This window comes from Venturia canescens, chromosome 8 (genome assembly GCF_019457755.1).
Source record: "Venturia canescens isolate UGA chromosome 8, ASM1945775v1, whole genome shotgun sequence".
In the NCBI taxonomy this organism is placed as follows: Eukaryota; Metazoa; Arthropoda; class Insecta; order Hymenoptera; family Ichneumonidae; genus Venturia; species Venturia canescens.
Window position 1 is genome coordinate 7,698,584 of NC_057428.1, and position 19,874 is coordinate 7,718,457.

A 19,874-nucleotide genomic window follows, 5' to 3' on the forward strand; every position below is an offset into this window, starting at 1 on the left:
AATATAAAGAATTATTTTAGCGCGAACTGAGTTGAGATTACTGTGAGAATATTGGAGCTTTTTCGTTTTACTACGTCTGAGCTTTTTCGTCTATCGTTTTTTAACACCCTCGACGGCAGTATCATATTGTACGTAGGACCAAAGGTTGGAGTGTTCTCTCGCTCTCTCAACACGCACACGCGCGCGCACGCACACGCCAGCTTTTCTTCTAATTGGACTTCGCTGTCCAGGAGAGCTAATTACTGAGATTGTAAGGAGAGCGAGAATTTTCTGGTATGTTCGACAAACTGAGTCAGGGATGAGCGGAAGGAGTGGTGAGGGGAACTGGAAAATTGGTAATTGCAGTAGTCGACCGACCGAGAAATGGGGGGAACGTTGGTTGCACTTTGGTGAACATGTTATTCGACGCGATTTGAATTTATTATATTGTACTTGTCAGATTTATGTATTTTCAGCCCAATAACATTATCAATTTTTTCCCAATATTATCTGTTTAATTATACTCAATAGTACAACAATAGCCTTCCCTTGATTCTGGCGTGCGCCCACGTTGGGTATCTGAGACTAAATGTCTCGGGATCTCGAGTTCTTAAAAAAAAAAACAGACCGAAAAAAATCTTTTGGGAAAGATGCCAACCAAAATAAATCAGACATTTGCAACTCATGTGGGTCGACGGAAGTTTGCGTGTTTGTGTACAAGTGGTTTGCGGTTAATACGCTACAATATAATAATTCATGTGAAACAAGAAAAACTACAAAACAAATATACATGGATTTTTAATGCTTCAGCGTCAAATAATAATTTTCAATAAAGCTCTCTACCCCGCACATAAATTCATAGCACTTCAGTGAACTCAAATAAACTAAAATAAAGGACAAATTATATATAACGTATTTATAGATATGATGTGTCGTAGATACAAATATCAGTATAAAATATATTTAAAGTAAGTAGTAAATACTCCACATACTCAGGCTAAAATGCGGTAAGCTCCATCTAATGATAGTTTATGCTCAAAAAAATCTTCATTTCCACAAGAGTGCCGTAGTGCCGTCATTAAATAAAAAAGAACAATTGTATATGGATCATGTCAATATGGGTATATTTCTTGTAAAATCGACCACTTTTGAACCCGATCCATTTTGATTTGGCTGGAACTTGGTATTTTTGTTGCACTTCACTGAAGACGTTTCTGAGAATTTTTTCAAATTTTTTTACCCAACCCAAATAAAGTACTCAATTTTTCAAAAAAATTGCTTTTTTTTTTTTGTAAATTGATACAACTTTTTAAAAAGCTGACTAATAGCGCTCTTTTTTGCATATAGTTTTAAAATATAAATAAAAAACAAAATAACGCAAAAATATTTCTGAACGTCAAATTCATATGAAACATGTCAGTTTTAAAAGAAAAACACTTAAATCTATTCTGCAAATAACCCCGTAAGTTGCTTAGTCGACTGACTTTTTTTAAATTTTTTTCTGTTTAAAAAAAATTGCAAGTTTTTTGGGATGGGAAAAAAAATTTTTAACTGCTCAGAAACGTCTTTCATGGGGTGAAACAAATTCATGAACTCGTGTGATTATTTTTTTTTTTTTATTAAAGAAAGAAATTTTCAAAACAATTAGAAATGCAATGACTCCTATAAAGAGTTTTTGAGAGCGACTCACTAAACATAAATGTACTTGTTTGGAATCGCTACCGCAACACTTGATTAACGAAGTTCCAATCAAATCGAAAGGGGTCGGGTTTAAAAGTGGTCGACTTGACATGGAAAAACCCATATACCTATCTATGTAGGCCGATTCTGAAAATTTAGTATTTTTTTTTTATTTAACATTATTCTTTTATTTTCAAATGCACTTATGAATGCTCCTAGACTTTCAACTACGGCATGTAAAAAACGTGTCGATCGTAATAGCATACGGAAAAATAAATTTTCGTGAAATATACTACTCACTCTCTGGCGTGAGTTTGTCCTTCCTCGGACATCCGGATAAACTGTTGAAAAAACAAAATAACATACGTATGATACCTCATTTTTTTCCTGAGTTATTCATTTTTTTTGTATCTGGATTTCCTGCCTCGTTTTTCGAAATTACGTAGTAATACATCTAATCTGTACGATATCATTACTTGTTTTAGAGAGAAAAAGGACCTAAGTCCCTTTTTTATTGTTTACTTGTTATGACAACTCTCACAGTCTTTTCAAGTGCGAAACACGTCACAGGTTCACATATATGCTAGGGCGATTAAAAAAAAAAAAATTTTTTTGTTTTCGGTTGCAAACAGGCTTAAAAGTTTCTTATTGGTGTAAAAAGACTCCAGTTAAAATTTGAGCCCTTAATATTAATATTTAGATAGTTTGCACATCGCACTTTTCTATTTTCCATAAAAATAACAATGGAAATTTCTGTTTTGCACATTCTGATCTTTACTGCAAACCCATCGTATGTCCTATAAAAAATGTCTCCACTTGTTCTTGTAGAAAATCGCACGCTCTACAAAAAAGGTCTCATGATTTTTCGTTAAACCTAATAGGTTAAAAGTTATTAGAGTTCAAAGTTCAATTTATCACAAATTTAACCGTTTTCAGTACATTACAGCAAAAACTTTATGGTCCTTGAACTCGGTCTCTTAGAAAACGTTCATGAAGAATTTTTTACAGTAATCCAAAAAAATCGAATAGTTTGAAAAAATTTATTAGTAGAAATTTATAAAATTTTTTATGTAAAAAAATCTTGTTAAGTAAAGTACTGGATTTAATTATTCTTGTTTTCTTATAGTCTCCGTATATGTTTTAAAAACTTTTATGGTTAAAATCAATTTTCAAAATTATAGTTGAGCAATCGAGTTGTCTCATACATATCAATGTGCCGATAAAAAAAAACTTTTAGACCCTATATCGGTAATATAACTACTTTTCTACTCGGTGGAGTTGTCGATGAAGTAGTTTAGTTTGTTGATTCTTGTAAAAATAGATATTGGTGTTCCTCAGTGTGTATTGTTTTTTTGAAATATGATTTTCATCAAATACTGAAAGTTATTAATTTTTTTTCTCAGAGTTTCGCTGGTCATATTATTACAAAAAAATATGAACAAATATTCTCTAACAGACTAAATTTAAGATAAACACAAATTTTTCGCCAATCTTTTCCAATAAAACCATTAAATCTGCTATAATGTACTGAAAATGGTCAAATTTACGATAAATTGAACTTTGACCTCTAATAAATTTGAAACTATTAAGTTTAACGAAAAACAGTAAGTATCAGAATGTGCAAAAAAGAAATTTCCAATGTTATTCTTATGGAAAATAGAAAAGTGCGATGAGGACTATCTAAATATTAATATTAAGGGCTCAAATTTTAACTGGAGTCTTTTTACACCAAAAAGAAACTTTTAAGCCTGTTTGCAATGGAAAACAAAAAAAAAATTTTTTTTTGAATTGCCCTAATATATACGTTTACTAATACGGGATTTTTCATCATCAAAAATTAAAAACTACCCTAAAAAATAATGGGAAAATTTAATAAAAAGATGTGGTTCGGTACGGATGAGGAAAAGGCAAGGATATTGCTGAAAAAAACTGAAAAAAGTTCAAAAAAGATTTGAACTCCATCAAGCATCCAGCCTAGGGTGTGTCGAAAAAAATCGATATTTTTTTTTTCGGGCTCCACAAGCATTTTTCTTCTTATTATGCCGAACGATGAAGCTAGCCGAAAGGACAGCCCGAAATAAAATTATTTCGGCCGGCCCACCGCATACTTCAATTTTCCATAAGAATAACACGTGAAAAAAAAACTTCTGTGAACATTGTTCCATATCATCTTTTAAAAAAATGCACAGATATTCTACTTACGTATTTTTGTAGATAATTGAATTCCCTACAAAAAAAGTCCGTAGAGTCATTGGCCTAGAACCAACCGTTCAATGGCTACAGCAGTTTGAATTTTCTGACGTCACCTAGCCAGATTTCGCATGTATCATTTCCTATTTTCGAGGTCTCTCCCTTTAACGGTGCTTTTTAGATTGGGCTAAAGCCTATGTTTTTTTATATTTTAAAAAAATTAAGACTGAAGCAGTTCGGCATTAAGCCAACGTGTGCGCTTACAGCGCTCAAACGATTCGGTATTACGCCAACATGTAATTATAATAAGTTAATCAATTCAATAGTAAGCACGGGAAATAAATTGAACTGTTTTCTCTCTCTCTCTCTCTTTTCCTATGTATATTTGTATCTATGCATTTCGTTTGGTTAATTGAATTTCATAATTTATTTAAACAAATAGTGGAAAGACAAACAATTTATGTCGTTCGTTCAAACAAATGAGAACAGTATGCACCCGATATTTTTGCCTAGATAACGATCCTAGAAGCTATTTTTGAAAAACTATACTTAAAAATAGTTTTCAGTCCAATTTAAACAGTACCATTAAAAGGAGCGACCTCGAAAATAGGGAATGATACATGCGAAATCTGGCTAAGTGACGTTAGAAACTTTAAACTGCTGTAATCGTTGAACGATTGATTCTAGGCTAATGACTCTAACGACTTTTTTTGTAGGGAATTCAATTTTCTACAAAAATACGTCAGTAGAATATGTGTGCAATTTTTTTTACAGATGATATGGAACAATGTTCACCGAAGTTTTTTTTTCACATGTTATTCTTATGGAAAATTGAAGTATGCGGTGGGCCGGCCGAAATAATTTTATTTTGAGCTGTCCTTTCGGCTAGCTTCATCGTTTGGCATAACAAGAAGAAAAATGCTTGTGGAGCCCGAACAAAAATATATCGATTTTTTTCGACAAACCCTAATCCAGCCAGTCTACGGAGAGTGATCAGGAACCATTATTCATAGAAATCTTTGAACATCATGCAGCGGATGTGAAAGGAAACCAGAACAGTGTAGATGAGGTGTTTGTGGAAACAGCGAAGGAAAATACAGTACCAATCATTTCGGAGCCGAACAATGACAAAATAGACGTCGAACCGGAGTTGGAAGAAGAAATTCTGGAAGTTATGGGCAAGGACCCGTCGGAATAACAACTTTTAAAAATCCTGATTCATCCAAAAATCCAATCAAGGTTGAAAATTTGGCTGACTGAAGTGGTTATTGTTTTTAGCACAGGGATGTCATGTTTACTGAATCAAAAAGATCAGATCAATGCAAAGATCAAAATTTTTGAAAAATTATCGGACCTTAGCAAGTTATTAACCGATTTGCATCACAGGATTATTCTGTCAAAAAAATCTTTTATATCTTCTAGTTTACCGAAGTCCATCGAGCATATTTTGAAAAACGTTAAAACCGATTCTCTATTGTACCGAGTACAATTATCTGAGATAATCAAGGAAGAAAAATCTATAGGAAGAGTCAGACAGGACATGCGAGTGTCGGATAATATCAAGAAACCGATTTTACGATATAGAGCACGTTTAAACTGGACCGGCCCACTCGTAAGAACGAATCAATCAAATCTACAGGGTGGGCAGAGGAAAGCACAATCGAGATACCCTTTTCAATTGAAGAATTCGATTCCGAGCGACAGATCGCGAATGGCTTCTCACAAGAGCCCGATCTCGTCGAAGTCGCGCAGTGATTTCCGTGTGAATTATTTATCGTCGATAAAGGTAAATCAAAATGGCGGTCGCCCACGTTTTTTCTTATAGATTTGGAAATTAATTACGACAGATAAAAAAATTTTAAGTTACATTAAAGGTTATAAAATTCCTTTCGTGACAGAGGTAGGACAATTGATAGAACCAGTCGAACCAAAATTTTCAAGAGAGGAGGAAAGAGAAATGCAAGAAGCTAGAAAAAAAAGAAAAAGCAGATGCGTTGGAAGCCAACAAAGATGATTACAATAATACAATAATTATACCGGAGCATTTAATACAGGAATTCCAGTGGTGGTCAAAAAACTTTAGAAGTAGTGTCAATCCCATTAGAAGATTTAATTTTAAAGGAGAAATTTTCTCGGACGCATCGCTAACCAGCTGGGGAGTTTCCTGCGACGGTCACGGGACATATGATTTTTCGTCGAATTTCGAACGAAAAAAGTCGATTGATTATTTGGAGGCTTCACTCGCCTTAAAAAATTTTGCGTCAGAGGATAGCAATTGCGAAATTCTGCTCAGAATCGACAATTCGATTACTATTTCATGCATTAATCGTATATGGAAAGTGTACAGCTCGAGGAGTATAACAATTTCACAACTGACATTTCGAACTGGTGTGAAAATAAGAATATTTGATGAAGTCGTCAAAAAATTTGGAAAACTCTGACTTGTTCGGATCACGTTCACTGTAAAATGAACAAAATGTGAATTCTACACTTTTTCTACCTTTCGCGTTGTATTCACGGGTACTAGCAACAACGCGGGCGCTATGCGCCCGCTTTAGTAACGAAAAACTAACTAATAATGATGCTTGGTAACGATCTGTGACAACGAATAAACAAAACCATGGCAACGAATGGAGTCTTCACATTTCAATATATCGAAATGTCTTTTTTAAGAAAGGATTACAAAAAATTAGAGAAGATCAAGCATGCCGTGTAGTCATAGTCCCACTCTGGCCAATCCAGTCATGGTTTTCAATATATTTTCAATATACAGAGAACTTTTAGTAACAGAGCCTCTCATTTTGTTATCCACATCAGAGATTGTTGCTCTTATTTTGCAGACATCTACGTCACCCACTATCCCAGTCTATCACTGATAGCAGACAAATTATCAGGTGCTCATTTAAAGCGAGAGGAATGTCACGGGAATCGACAGAGATAATGACATCATCAATAGCGGAAGGAATACTTAAACAATATCACGGGGCAATACGAGATTGGATGAAGTTTTGTCTTAAAAAAGACTTGACTATTTTAATGCTAACTCCAAAAACATCAGGGATTTTTTAAGTTTATAGTTTCAAGAAGGTGGTTCGTACGGGACCTTTAATTCTTACAAATGTGCAATATCGTTTATCTTAAAAGGAGATGTATCACACGATGAAATGCTGAAACGGTTTTTCAAAGGAGTATATATTGATTGCGACTGTCGAAACCAAAGTATGAAGAAATACGGAACGTGGAACCCGTTATCGAATTTTTAAACTCGGTTCTTTCAATGTTGGAGTTTAATTTGGAAAAGCTAACTAACAAATTGATAACACTACTGGCTTTTGCTACCGAAAGTAGAGTTCAAACGCTAGCTCTCATTAGAATAAAAAATATTACATTCGAATCTGAGGAAGCTAAAATAAGAATTCCCGATCTGATAAAAATATTTCGATTGGGGAGATTTCAACCGCTGCTTATTCTTTTATATTTTAAGAAACGAAAATATTTATATGTTGCTCGTACATTAACTGCGTATTTAGAAGCAATAAAAATCCTTAGTGGGTACAAAGGAGAATTGTTTATCGCATTAAAAAAACTTCACAAAGCAGTTTCATCTCAAATCATCAGTTGATGAATCAAGAAGACTTTATAAAAGAGTGGAATTGGTAAGACACAGTTTTTTGCTCATAGCACGCGTCATGTTTCTGCATCTACTGCATTTCAACGAGGATTAGACATAAAGAATATAAGAAAACCGGCTGGTTGATCGGAAGATTTAAAAGTTTTCACAATGTTTTATCAACAGCCATTATATCAAACAGTGCTGAATTCGCTTCGGTAGTACCTACTGGAAGACAAATGTAAGGATTTAAGAGAATAAATAGTCGAAAAATTGTCGGTAGTTATCATCCTCTAAACATCTACTTCGTAATCTCGAAGAACGAGGCAGGAAATATAATTGCAGGATCAAACGAACTTACCGAGTGAAGTTATATACAAAATTATATGAGTTCCTCGTTCGAGATTATTACGTCTCTCTGAAATTCCCCCAAAACTTTTCCCCGTCATCAATAAACAATTTTTTGACAGACTCTAAGAACTATGAGCCTTGTCATTACAAGTAAACAATAGAAAGAAGGACTTACGTCCTTTTTTCTCTCTGACACAAGTGATGATATCGTACAGATTAAACGTACTACTACGTAATCATCTCGAACGAGGCACTCATATAATTTTACATCGAACTTTATTTATTAAGTTCGTTTGATCCTGCAATTTTATAATTTTTATAATAACAGTGATAGCCAGTAGAAAACAATCGATGTTTCATTCATATGGTGTAAATGCTGGAGTGCAAAGTATCTAAGAAACAATAATTCCCCAGTACATAAAACGCTCTAGCAACCTCAAACATCGTTTAAGGGCTTTAAGTTACACCGTGACCTCTTGCCCACTGGCGAAGGGTCACAACTTATAACGCTTGTTAATTATCGATTATTTCTCACCTGCGATGGTGCGAATACAGTCCGGTAACGTGACCCTGTCCCGTACAACCAGGAGTCGGGCACTTGTTGCCCTCTGCAACATACAAATTGGATACCGCACGCACACGGAGTCCTTCGTTAATCAAAATAATTGATCGAAAAATTAACCTACGGTAAATAAACATTTTTGAAGGGAAGTTAGGATGGCCAGTGAAATATTTTCACTTCTCAAATCAAGTTTCCAAGTCATTTAAAAATTTAAAAACGTCTCTACATTGAATTTCGATCCTTCATTAACTTCCCTTGAAAGAATATTATTTTTCATGCTCGATACAAGACATTGCGCTTTTATTTGTCAAACGTTATTTTATCGATGTTTATTACACATAAATATATTTATTTACATATGTATGAACGATATGAGAGGCGACGTGAGAACGAGGGATGAAAGGATTTCACGAGAGTTGAATGAAGCCACCAGCGGTGGTGAGCTTTCAATGGAGGGGACAGTATGAAATGCAACATTCCGGCATTGAAATGTTTTGACGAGCACGACGTGTCCAGGCATTTCCATGAGCGATATTCACACGGCATTCAACGCTACGAAACGTTTGACGCACCATGAGAACGTTATTCTTCTTTTGGCGCAGTGTCGAGCACGATAAGTACAATTTCGATGTAGAAAGGGACCGTGTATGGTCAGACATAATTTCTTTGTCTCGCTGGGACGAGATGAATGTGATAATCGTTCTATTTCGATGGCTTATATTATTCATGACGATTACTCTTTTTTGGACCAACATTTTTTTTACGTGACGAAAATTGTCGTGACGAGATTATTAGATAGTTGTGTATTGTGACCTGTATTTCTTGCGAATGGCCCCTGGGATTTCTGGACCGAAGCTCAGTGAGGATTACTGCTACGAATCCTTGTGGGTAGACCTACCCGCATTTACAGTTGATGTAGTCTCCTTGCAGGTCGAAAATAGCTAATTATTTTCTCGTTACTTTCGTCACGACTAATTATTTAATTTGCTCCATTAGTTTCAAAAACTTGGTACGGAAGATTCGAACGGGTCGACTGACGAATATAAAGGATGGAAGTAACCTTTTCGATTTTTTGTGAATATCCTCGGAGTAACGGTACACTTTTATAAAGTTTTTCGTGTACTAATCTGGCAGAGCCTTAATCCTCTCCAACGACGTTGTAGACAAGGGAGCGTGCGGGTAAAAGGGAAAGTAAGAAAGAGAGAGAGAGAGAGAGAGAGAGAGAGAGAGAGAGAGAGAGAGAGAGAGAGAGAGAGAGAGAGATAGAATTCGAGTTGGTTATGCTTCCAGTATCGCTTGGTCGGGCCAGCACATCAGGATTTGAAACTTCATCACGCTGTCATTTCGCGTAGCCGTTCAGTCAAGATCCTCATTCAGACGACGGTTACTCCGCAGTCCCAATATACTGGTGTGTTACCCTCCTATAAGAGTAAGCTTTTTCACTATCCCCTCATTCTCTCACAACCGTGGATCTACAGTGTTCCTTCCCAATCGAAAAACACAACGCCTTCGTCCTGTCCCCATTGGTAAATTGGATTACAATACGTGACGTAATTACCAGAATGCCTTATTCGCACATCTTGGATATCTTGTTGCATACATTTCATCTGGTCTTGTGAAATTAAAATGTTTTCATTTTCCATTAAATGTAGGACAGCGAATTAGATTTTCTGAAATGCTCTTTTATCCACCTCCAGGCAAAGATCGACCCGTTTACCCTTCTCTTTTCGAAGGTCCCGTTGGAAAAAATCACCATAATAACGTTGAGGAAGTAAAAACAAACTATAAGTGGAGTAGCAATTTGGCCGATAGAGTCGAGCGGAAAAGCTACCAGAAGTGAGATTAATAAATTAGCCGTGAGGTTTGAAAAACCCGGGGATACTTAATGAAGAGAAGGCCAAAAGGGTTAAAAAATCATCGGGATGAGAGAGAGAGGCTAATGGTTCCGGTCAACAAAATGAATACCGGCACGCGTTGCTAGCTGTTCTTTCCGGACGTCTGAATAGACTTGTAACGAGCCGGACGGCCCCTTTTTTCCGTGCTCGGGACAGAGCGATAGAATAAGAGAGGGTGAAAAGACGAGGGCCGACCTCGAGGGTCTCAACATATACAGTCATATATACATATAATAGCGGGAGAAAGAGAAGATTCATAGAGGGTAAAATGTATGGTGAGAAAAAGTGAGAAAGGGCCGAGTGAAAACGAAGGAACAGGTTCTCTCGTGTATGTGCTCGCGAGCAGTAAGCAGGCGAGACCGAGTGTGTAATTGTGTTATTTTGTAGCCATTTTATGTGAGGGTCAGCTCCAGAACGTTGGAAAAGCGAGGTTGAAAAAGAGAGAAGATCCAAGGTGTACATAAACACCCGGATTGTTTTATTCATCCGACTGGCTTTCACGTCCGACGCGTGCCATGGGAGAATCTCTTTATATAAACATATATTCATCCGGAATCCGAGGATCTTCGTCCGACCTAACTCTTATGATGAATTATTGTCCAAGATGTCAAACAGTATGCTTTTCATTTTATCATTTACTCAGTCATCGTCGGATGGAAATGTAGTTTGGGGTTATTTTGGCACTTGCTGTGAACGAGAGCATTTATGTGGTACCCTAAACGATGCTTTCAATTTTGTTCCCTTTGTCTTGAAAAAATAAATTAATACATAAATTTGTGCATGGGTAGTGCAACAAATAAAACATTTACTCAGTGCTAAATTAAGATAGAGGGTAGTTTCCAAGTTTCTTCCAAATGGCAACGAACCAAAATGTAGAGCGGTTGAGTTACGGGTGCGTATAGCAATAACTGGTAAACAGGAAAACATAAAAGTATACCCACGTCAAGGTTTATGCAATCACGTTCAGAAAAAAAGAGGTTGAAAAGGGCCGGTAGCACTTTTGCGGTTGACGGATTTTTTCCGATAGCCTTTTTATGGCGTGTCAACACGTTTTTTCGTAACGCTCCGTTTTTATATAGGGGGTGGGTGAACGGAGATTGTCGTATGAGAATACGGTGACACGGGAACCGCACCGGTCGCACGCAATCGCGCCGGAGAATCAAACGATACGGCATCGAGCACCGACACGGTCCCGACCCTTCTATTCTGACCGCCCATCCGAATATGGCTCGCGTGATTTTTTACGTGCAAAAAAGAAAAAAAATACGCTTCCTGCATTTTACCAGGTCGCATGCTAATAACGAAACTAATATTTAACGTATTCGTGAGCTTACTGCAATTGCGCGGTCACTAGAAAGCTTTTTTCTCAGCACGAAAAGTAAATTTTGCGCATAAAATACTTGGGACCATAAAGATCCGGTCCTCATTCCACTGTTCACAGACATTCAATTCGCGGTTGTAATTACGGAATTCTGTACTATCATAAATAAAGTCCTGGGTGATCATCGTCGGTACGACTTAGTTCATCCTCAAGCTCATTTTACGTAGAATATATAATTGAAATAAGTCATTGCAATCGAACGATCATGGGCGCTAAGAATAAAAATCGTTATATTAGTTTTTTTGCGAAATATTTGCAGGCTATGATTTCGTCGATACAAAGTTATCAAGATTGAAAATGCCAGCAGTGAAATTATATATGTGTACGTACTTCGTGCCGCGAGAAGCCATTAAATACTAACGGTTTTGATTCCAATGGAGGCAGATGGTTTTAATCATCCCCCATCGTCCGCGAATCGACATAGTAAGCTTTTGCGACAAAGAAAAGCCTGGTAAAAGGAGAATCGAGGGTGGGAACGGCGGAGATTGAATTTTGGGAATGGTCCTACGTCTCTAGGTCGCTTTTGCTTTCTCTTTTCTTATGTCTGTCTCTCTTCTGCTTGCTCTCTCCGTTTTTCTTGATAAATCTCAACTTCTCGTAGTCCCTACGTACTCTCCTCTCTTTCTCATCTGACGCTCCATGGTATACGAGGAGAAAACGCTAAGGGGATAATGAGAAGAGGCAAACGGAAAACGTGGGGTGGTAATAAGGTGGCTCGTAGAAGGTTCGAAACGGCAGAGGCACGCTAGTCACGTTTCTACCCGCTGACAGCTGTGGCTTATACGTATGACGCCGGTATCAACCCCAAATTTTATCCCTTCTTGGATCCGTTGCGAGAAGACGTTGTGCGTGAGAGAGAGAGAGAGAGAGAGAGAGAGAGAAAATGAGGGATGTTAAGGAGGTTGAGTCAAGCCGTCCCGTGTCACCGCACTCTTAAGACCGTGGAATGCACTCAAACTCACCGCCCGTCAAGAACACCCCCATGTTCCTCCACCTTCGCGACTTTGTATCTCGGCGCGTCTACCGAAACGGATTTACTATCTTTATCTCTCTCCCACGTTTTGTCTTGATCCCTCTTTCAACAGTCACTGCTACCCGATGTGCAGAACCGCATTTTCTACTACTCTAAGGGGATGAATCTCTTCTTACGCTTTTCTATCGAAATCACATAGTATACTTCTTCTTCTTCTTCTTTCACGTTTCCGAATTAAATCCCATTATCTTAACCCTCCCGAGCTTCTTCGTGAATAAAATGGAAAAACGAAAAAAACGAGCTACCTCTCTTGACTGAAGGCTCAGGAAGTCGAGAGTACAGAAAAGATTCGAAAGAAAACACAATTGTTACTTTGTTTTCAATTGTTTCAAGGTGGCAATTGAAAGCTAGCATTGGAAATAACCTTCCTTTTCTAATCATAAATTCCTCCTGTTGCTTCATCTAAATTGTTGATGAGTGCATTCAATGAGATAAAAAATGATGAAGGTTCAATACGAAGAGGTATATGAAACGTTACTTTGTTCGCTCGAGTCACCGATCCCAAGGGTTTTGTAATTATTGATTTTCTGCTGGGTTGCTTCCCTGGTCTAAATCTCCCCTAATTTTATGTATGTGTAGCAAGAGTGAGCGCGAATAACCGAAGAGCAAGTGGAGAAGAGCGAGTATATACATTTGAACAAAGTGTGGTCGAGAAAAGGAGAGAGGTTAACGAAAACGCATTGCGAGAGCAAGAAGATAAACTCCTACGAACCCCTACGAACATGTATACCCCTCCGTAGATGCATAACGCACCAACGACAACCCTTATATCCGTGGCTGGTTGTACTAAAACTATAACTGGGTCCCTGATACTACTACCCTCATCAATGTTTCAGCAAATTTCTTGTCCGGCCCCGGAGATATCCGTCGTATACACGAAAGAGCTGTAAAACGTACATGGAGTTTTCCCCTTGCGAGAAACTCGCGTGAATTTGCAAGATACATCCACCGAAAAACCGAAACAAGAAGCAAGCTGGAGAGATAGAGAGAGAGAGAGAGCGATAGAAAGGACGATCACGTTATAGATCGAAGAGAAGCCTCGGATTCTGTCTCACCTCTGCTGAGACTTGACGGTGACATGGACATTGTTGGTCTAGTTGGATCGAAGGTAGGTCCTCGGTTGTCAGGAATTTTCATGACGATGTCCGACTGGCCAGTTGCAGCATCTGTAGTCGTTGAAACATCACCAATCGCTGCGGGACAAGTGGTAGTCGTTGTCGTTGTCACAGTAGTCAACGTGTTACTATTGCTACTTCCGTTATTTGCTGGCCCACTAGCGACAGTCGCCACGGAAGTATCTGTCACTGAGGAATTATTGTTCCTATTGCTACCAATATCAGTAGTACTACCGGATACAGGGTTGTTGGTGGAATTGCTGGTTTTACCAGAAGAATGATTGCTACCAGCGCCGGTGTAACTGGTTGTGCTATTATTCGCACTATTGGAGGTTGTCGTGCTCGCACCACTGTTACTAACGGCAGCCACACTAACTACTCCTTCCCGCGTGATATCTTGAATAGCACTTGCAGCTCTCGATCCAACTCCAGCAGGTTGCAATATCGTATACTGTTTTGAAGAATTTGCGTCGGGACTTGACACCGATGTAATTCCTCCAGCAGAAAGTGCGTTGTTCTGTCGTTTGGGAATACTCACCCCGGCGTTCGTAACAGTCCCTGCAGATACGTCACCGCCAGCTTCTCGAGAATTAAGATTTGGCTGAGTTACGTGCATCACTTCCTCTTTTGGCGATTTCAACTGGAGCAACGAAACTCCTGACGATTGTTTCTCGTCAACTGGCGATGGCAATCCGGTAATCGGTTGAACCACCGGTGTTGCTGCTGGTCCCGGAACAGGAGTTGGGAAACCAACGAACGTCGCTGAGGCTGGATATGGGCCAATCGGTGGACTCAACGTTGCCACCACTGTAGGATTTACTCTACACGAATTTTTTGAATGATCTGCATTTGGTGGTCTGAATGCCGAGTTCGCAGAGAACGAAGAACCACCGGAAGAATTGGGCGAAGATCCCGCTGAGCCAGAAATGTTTGAAGATTGCTTACTCAGTCCACTTTCGTTGTAATGTCTCTGATAATTCGAGTAGGGTAAATGATGTGGTTGCTGTCCATGATGCTGTTGATGCTGAGATTGTGCATGATGCAATTGGTGATGCTGATGATGATGGTGATGATTCCTGCCTGAAGTATGTGTCGACGAACCGCTGCTCTTACAATTCCTATCCTTTTCTCGGTCTGAATCGTCTTTTTCCGTCAATGGATCGGACATGTCGATTTCCAACTCGTTCGACGAATCATCTACAAGTTCGTTGAAATCCGGTGGATCGTAACGCGAGTACTTTTCGTTGTGTCGTGAATCACCACGTTCGTTTCTATCTTTTGACGAGAGTGACCTGTTATTCGTGTTCGATCTCCCAATCTTGGTAGAATCCTGAACAAGGTTCGACAGGTATTGCTGTTGTTGGAGTTGTTGCTGAACTTTATTGTGTTCCTGTAGTCTACAGGATTGAAATGATCTTCCACCCCGATCTTGCTGACCTCTTAATGTTATAACATCTTTTAATGAACAACCAGCGTCGTTACTTGCCGTTGATGATGTAGACACCGAAGAAGGTGACATTTTTGGATTGTCTTTCTTTTCTTCGAACAAATTTTCGAAATTTGACTCGTATCTGTCATCATCCGAATTGCCACGTTGATACAACGAACCACTCGGACCCGGCCAACTTCCTGAAAGACTCTTGAGGGCTGCTTCCGTCTCGCGAATCAGCGTTTCATCGTCCTCGGGATCTTCCGAATTTTTAATATTTTTTTTGACTGGACTGCCGGAGTTACCCGTTGCTAAAGCACGCTTTTTCTGAGGTAACGATATGGTACTCTTGGTTCCACCAGTCTCGATTTCCATTGGTTTTCTAACGTCATCGTCACGGATACTTTTTCTTCTACGTTTAACTGCGGCATCTGCATTATTGTCCATTTCTTGTGGCACCACACCACAAGTACCAACACCACCACTGACACTACCACTCGCACCGCTAGGTTGCGAAATGACGAGCTGACCTTTAGCCTTACAGCTTAACGTAGTAGCCAATCCCGTCTCGGCTTCCAGCTTCCGCTTTTTGAGGTGAGCCATCGCATTCTGGCCGCCCGGCACGCTGGTAAGTTCCACCCTGGAACACAAAAATTCCAGAGTATGAATTTGTCTGTTGATACTTTTGTTTGTTTGTTTGTTTGTTTTCCGTTCGTATAATCCACACGTGGCCCGGGACGACCCTTACATGCCCTCTTTCTCGCTTTCTTTCATTTTGATATTCTCAATTTTTGGTTTTTCGTTTATTTATATTACTTTCGATTCAATGGTCTTCCGTACGAAATCGTCCACCACACCTTGTCGCACTCCCGGATATGTTCATCGACGACAAACACTATGTTATCTGCATGCGTTACATTACAAATAAAAATACATAATACATGAATGGCTCTCATGCCTACCTCAATGTCAGCGTTGCATAGTGGGGAACCGGCACCACCGATTGTGTATATTTCAATGAAGACTATTTTTATAGGATGAAAACTGTTTAAATGAATTATTTTATTTTCTTTTTCAGAAGATCAGTTATGAAGAATATTTCCCCTCAAGTAAAAAGTTGTTCTGAAAAAAATGGGACCCAGTCCACCCACAAAATGTATATATAGGAATATAAATGAGCCCAGCAGAACACGAAAAAGCGATTTTTTTTTCTTGAAGAAAAGTTTATATACGATGAATGCGTGCGCGACGAGCCCTTACCGATGAGGGTGCTCGCAAGCTACTGTGGTGTGCTATGTAGAATGGAAACGAGAAGTCGAGGGGGGTGATGGTGGTAGTGGTGGTGGTGGTGGTGGTGGTGGTGGTAGTGGCGGTGGTGGTGGTGGTGGTGGTGGCGGTGGTGGTGGTACTGGCAACACCAGAGGCAGAGTCGAACATTCGTAGTGGTAGTAGTCTTAGTAGTAGTGCTGATGCCCGTAGTGGTTGAGCTCGTTTTAGGGGGTGGTTTTTAGAGTAAGGGCATAGGAAGCTCTGGTGCTACAGCAGTGGGAGAAGTATACGTCTGCGCATCGAAGAAACGCGTTATCGTCATGCCTTAACTTCAACTCAGAAGGTGGGGGCGGGTTCTGCGCACTGTCCACCCCCTAAGCAGAGTAATCGGAAGAGAGAGAGAGAGATATTTAGCATTGGTGAGCTAGGTTTTGGCCAACATTCCATCTCCGTCCGCGCATTGCACCTTGTATCCAGTGATTCATCCCCTCAGTCCAAAGCAACGGAGGTCTCAACGGGGAAACCAAAAAAATGTATATATACTATACGTATACTGTGCATATTCTACAAAAGACGATTCATAAGTGTTACTGACGTAGTAGGCGGGCTTGATTAAAAAAAAATCTATTGGCTAGCCCTATAATGTAAGTTACGTGACTTTAAATTCTGTAAGCGACCACCTCCCATACCGCTGCTTTAATACACGATATTTTCTGTCTTTCTTGACCTCGAGCCTCCAAGTGGGCGATCCCCCTTCGGTGAACGCGCTCGATTTTACGAACCAGCCCCCGAAACTGCGTTTCTCCTCTTCACCAGTTTCCCTCACGACATCTTTTTTATCATCCCTCCGATGCGTTTACCTATGAGCTCTAGATACTCGCTTACTTCGTTCTTCTGGAACCATCTCTTGACTTTCTCTCTTTATTGCTGGTGAACTCTTTTTACTTCTTTTCCCTAACTTCCTTATCATTTTCTTTCTTTTATCTCTTCGTCTTTTTCTATTTTGGAGACTCCGTCTCCGTTTGAACGTTCGTCTTCCTTTTGGATAGCTCCACCTGTTCTACGTTACTAGAATTCTCTACACTTGGCAAAGAATCTAGTACATCGCACGGTAAAATGAGAATTCCGTTTATTCGAGGAAAATAAAGGTTCGTATAAAAAGCACTTTCTCATTTTCTGTTTTAGAAACGTGAGCAGCAAACTTGTTGAGGGTTGATAGTGCGTGAGTGGTCCTTCGCATGTGATATAAAAATTATCACGATTACATTTTCCTTTCATTCATTCACAAAATCTATTTTCTTTTTCCTGACTACGCCGTGTGAAAAAATAGGTGAAAGAACCACTAGATAAATTTCATATCACTTACAGTATCAGAGAATTTCGGCAAGTAATGGTATCATATAGTTGATCTATGCCGTGTCCAGTCGAAATTCGAAAATTCTATAATTCAATATTTCGAAGTTTCGAGGAAATTCTTTATTCCCACGAACAGACGAAGGTTAGGGGGGTATTGCGCTTACGTAATTTATTGAGGACTTTCGTTTTGGATAGAAACGAGAATTGACGCTTCTTTTGGACTCGTTGCCAATCCCTTCGAGAATACGATGACGTCGGAATTGTCAAAAGAAATTTTTGGTTACAATTTTTGAAAAAGAGATTTATTTTTATGAACAAACTTATGAAAATTATTGGATTGAGAAGAGTGATGTTTTTTTCGTGGAATAGCCGTGAGAAACTATCTGTTTTTTTTTCAGTTCACCGAAAGTCCAATAGTTAAGAAAAATAACGCAATTAATTGTCATGAGTCAATCCATTGGAAAAAAATTAATTCATTGGCCGCGAATCGCTGAATTTCTATTGTAAAATTTTTCGATAAACTGATGATTGTAATTCCTATTTATTGCATCGAAGACGGGGAACCAAAGGAATAGTATTTCAATCGAATTTTTTTGGAATGTAATATCGCTAAAGAAAATTTATTTTACTTAAGGTAGCTCTGTACCTACAAGTACGAACCAAAAGATTGAGCCGCGGCGTACCATGAAGTCTAATACGGTGCTGCCGTCTACGCGGTTTTGTCAAAGCTTGTACACTCTACCTACCTGTCCTACATGATCACGTTTCATGCACGTCTTATACATATAGGTCTCTTATACACATAGAAATTGGCGGTGTAATCGTGACAACAATGCCATTCACCAGTATTACTATAGCGTTGAGCATCAAAATGTCAGTGTTTCCCGAAATCTTATTTATTCGTTGCGAAACAAGTTAAAAAGTGTTCAAACGGCAGTTTAATCGAAAAACGTGGTCGAACATTTAGGAAAAAAGCTTTCGTATTGGCGCCTATCAGTTCGCCACACGGTACATTGTTGTCACGTCGTCACAGTAGTCACAGCTGGTCATCCGCCCGTTCCGCGTCACGTAAAATTAATACAATTCATCAGTCGATATCACTGAAACTAGATGATCAAAAATTCCCATTTTTTTTTAAATATTAATCCCATAATAGTACTGAATGCACGACTAGTTTTATTTTTAAGTTGTAAGATCCGTTCAGCATCGGTAATAACAAATGTAAACAAAGTGCTATCCAGTGACGTGTTAAGTATAGGCACCGCGTACAAAATGATCTATTTTTAAGCACCAATATCTCGAAAACTAGATAATGAATCGATTTTAAATTTTGACAGTCAGTTCGTGAAGGCTATCTTTATATCATATTTAAATTTCATTCCCATTCTCAAGATTTCAACAAAAGTACAGAACTACCTTAAGATTTTTCCGAGGATCATCTAACAACTCTTTATTAATTATATTATCTTTTATCACCTTTTATCTTCAATAGAATTCGGATGTTTAATTCCATTTGTAGTTCCAGGTTTAATGACTTGATATGAGCCACTCTACCAACTTGGTTCAAAATTGTAGCTACCTTGGGAAAACCTCTTAGCATTGTTCTTAATCATTTTGAATGAAATACGCTCAAGAAGTATCGTACACTGGCGTCCAGAAATGATTGATGACGGATATCATTTTGGGCATTTCGGAAGAAAAGTCGTTCCAATATGAAGTGCGCGCGCGTGCATGAGTGCGTGCGTGCGTGCATATAGTCAATTTAATCCAAGCATTTGGGGCAACGTTATCGGCAAGCATACACTGCTACATATAATCTCGTAACCTCTTGACTTTTAGTACGATATTGCAAAGAGAGCTGACAACCCGAATTAGATAAACCGAGATCGAAGCTTCCGTGTTCTCAGGGTAGGACAGAGACGATTCAGAATTTCAAGGTTCATAGTACACTGTCTAACCCATCCCTCCAGAGTATGAGTGAAAGTTTCCCTTAAATCTTAAATCCTGCCAAGGGTCTCTCACCC

The 19,874-nt window shown here is 38.8% G+C and overlaps 1 protein-coding gene across 1 annotated transcript in view; it reads right to left on the minus strand.

Annotated features, from left to right (window-relative positions):
• The window catches only part of LOC122414838 (mucin-12), a 413,778-nt gene that overhangs the window by 35,255 nt on the left and 358,649 nt on the right, over positions 1-19,874 (minus strand). Inside the window, exons 6-8 of the mRNA XM_043426441.1 lie at positions 13,737-15,865; positions 8,346-8,418; positions 1,960-2,000 (exon numbers count right to left, since the gene is read on the minus strand). Coding sequence (XP_043282376.1) covers positions 1,960-2,000; positions 8,346-8,418; positions 13,737-15,865 — 2,243 coding nt within the window. The remainder of the gene's footprint in view (positions 1-1,959; positions 2,001-8,345; positions 8,419-13,736; positions 15,866-19,874) is intronic.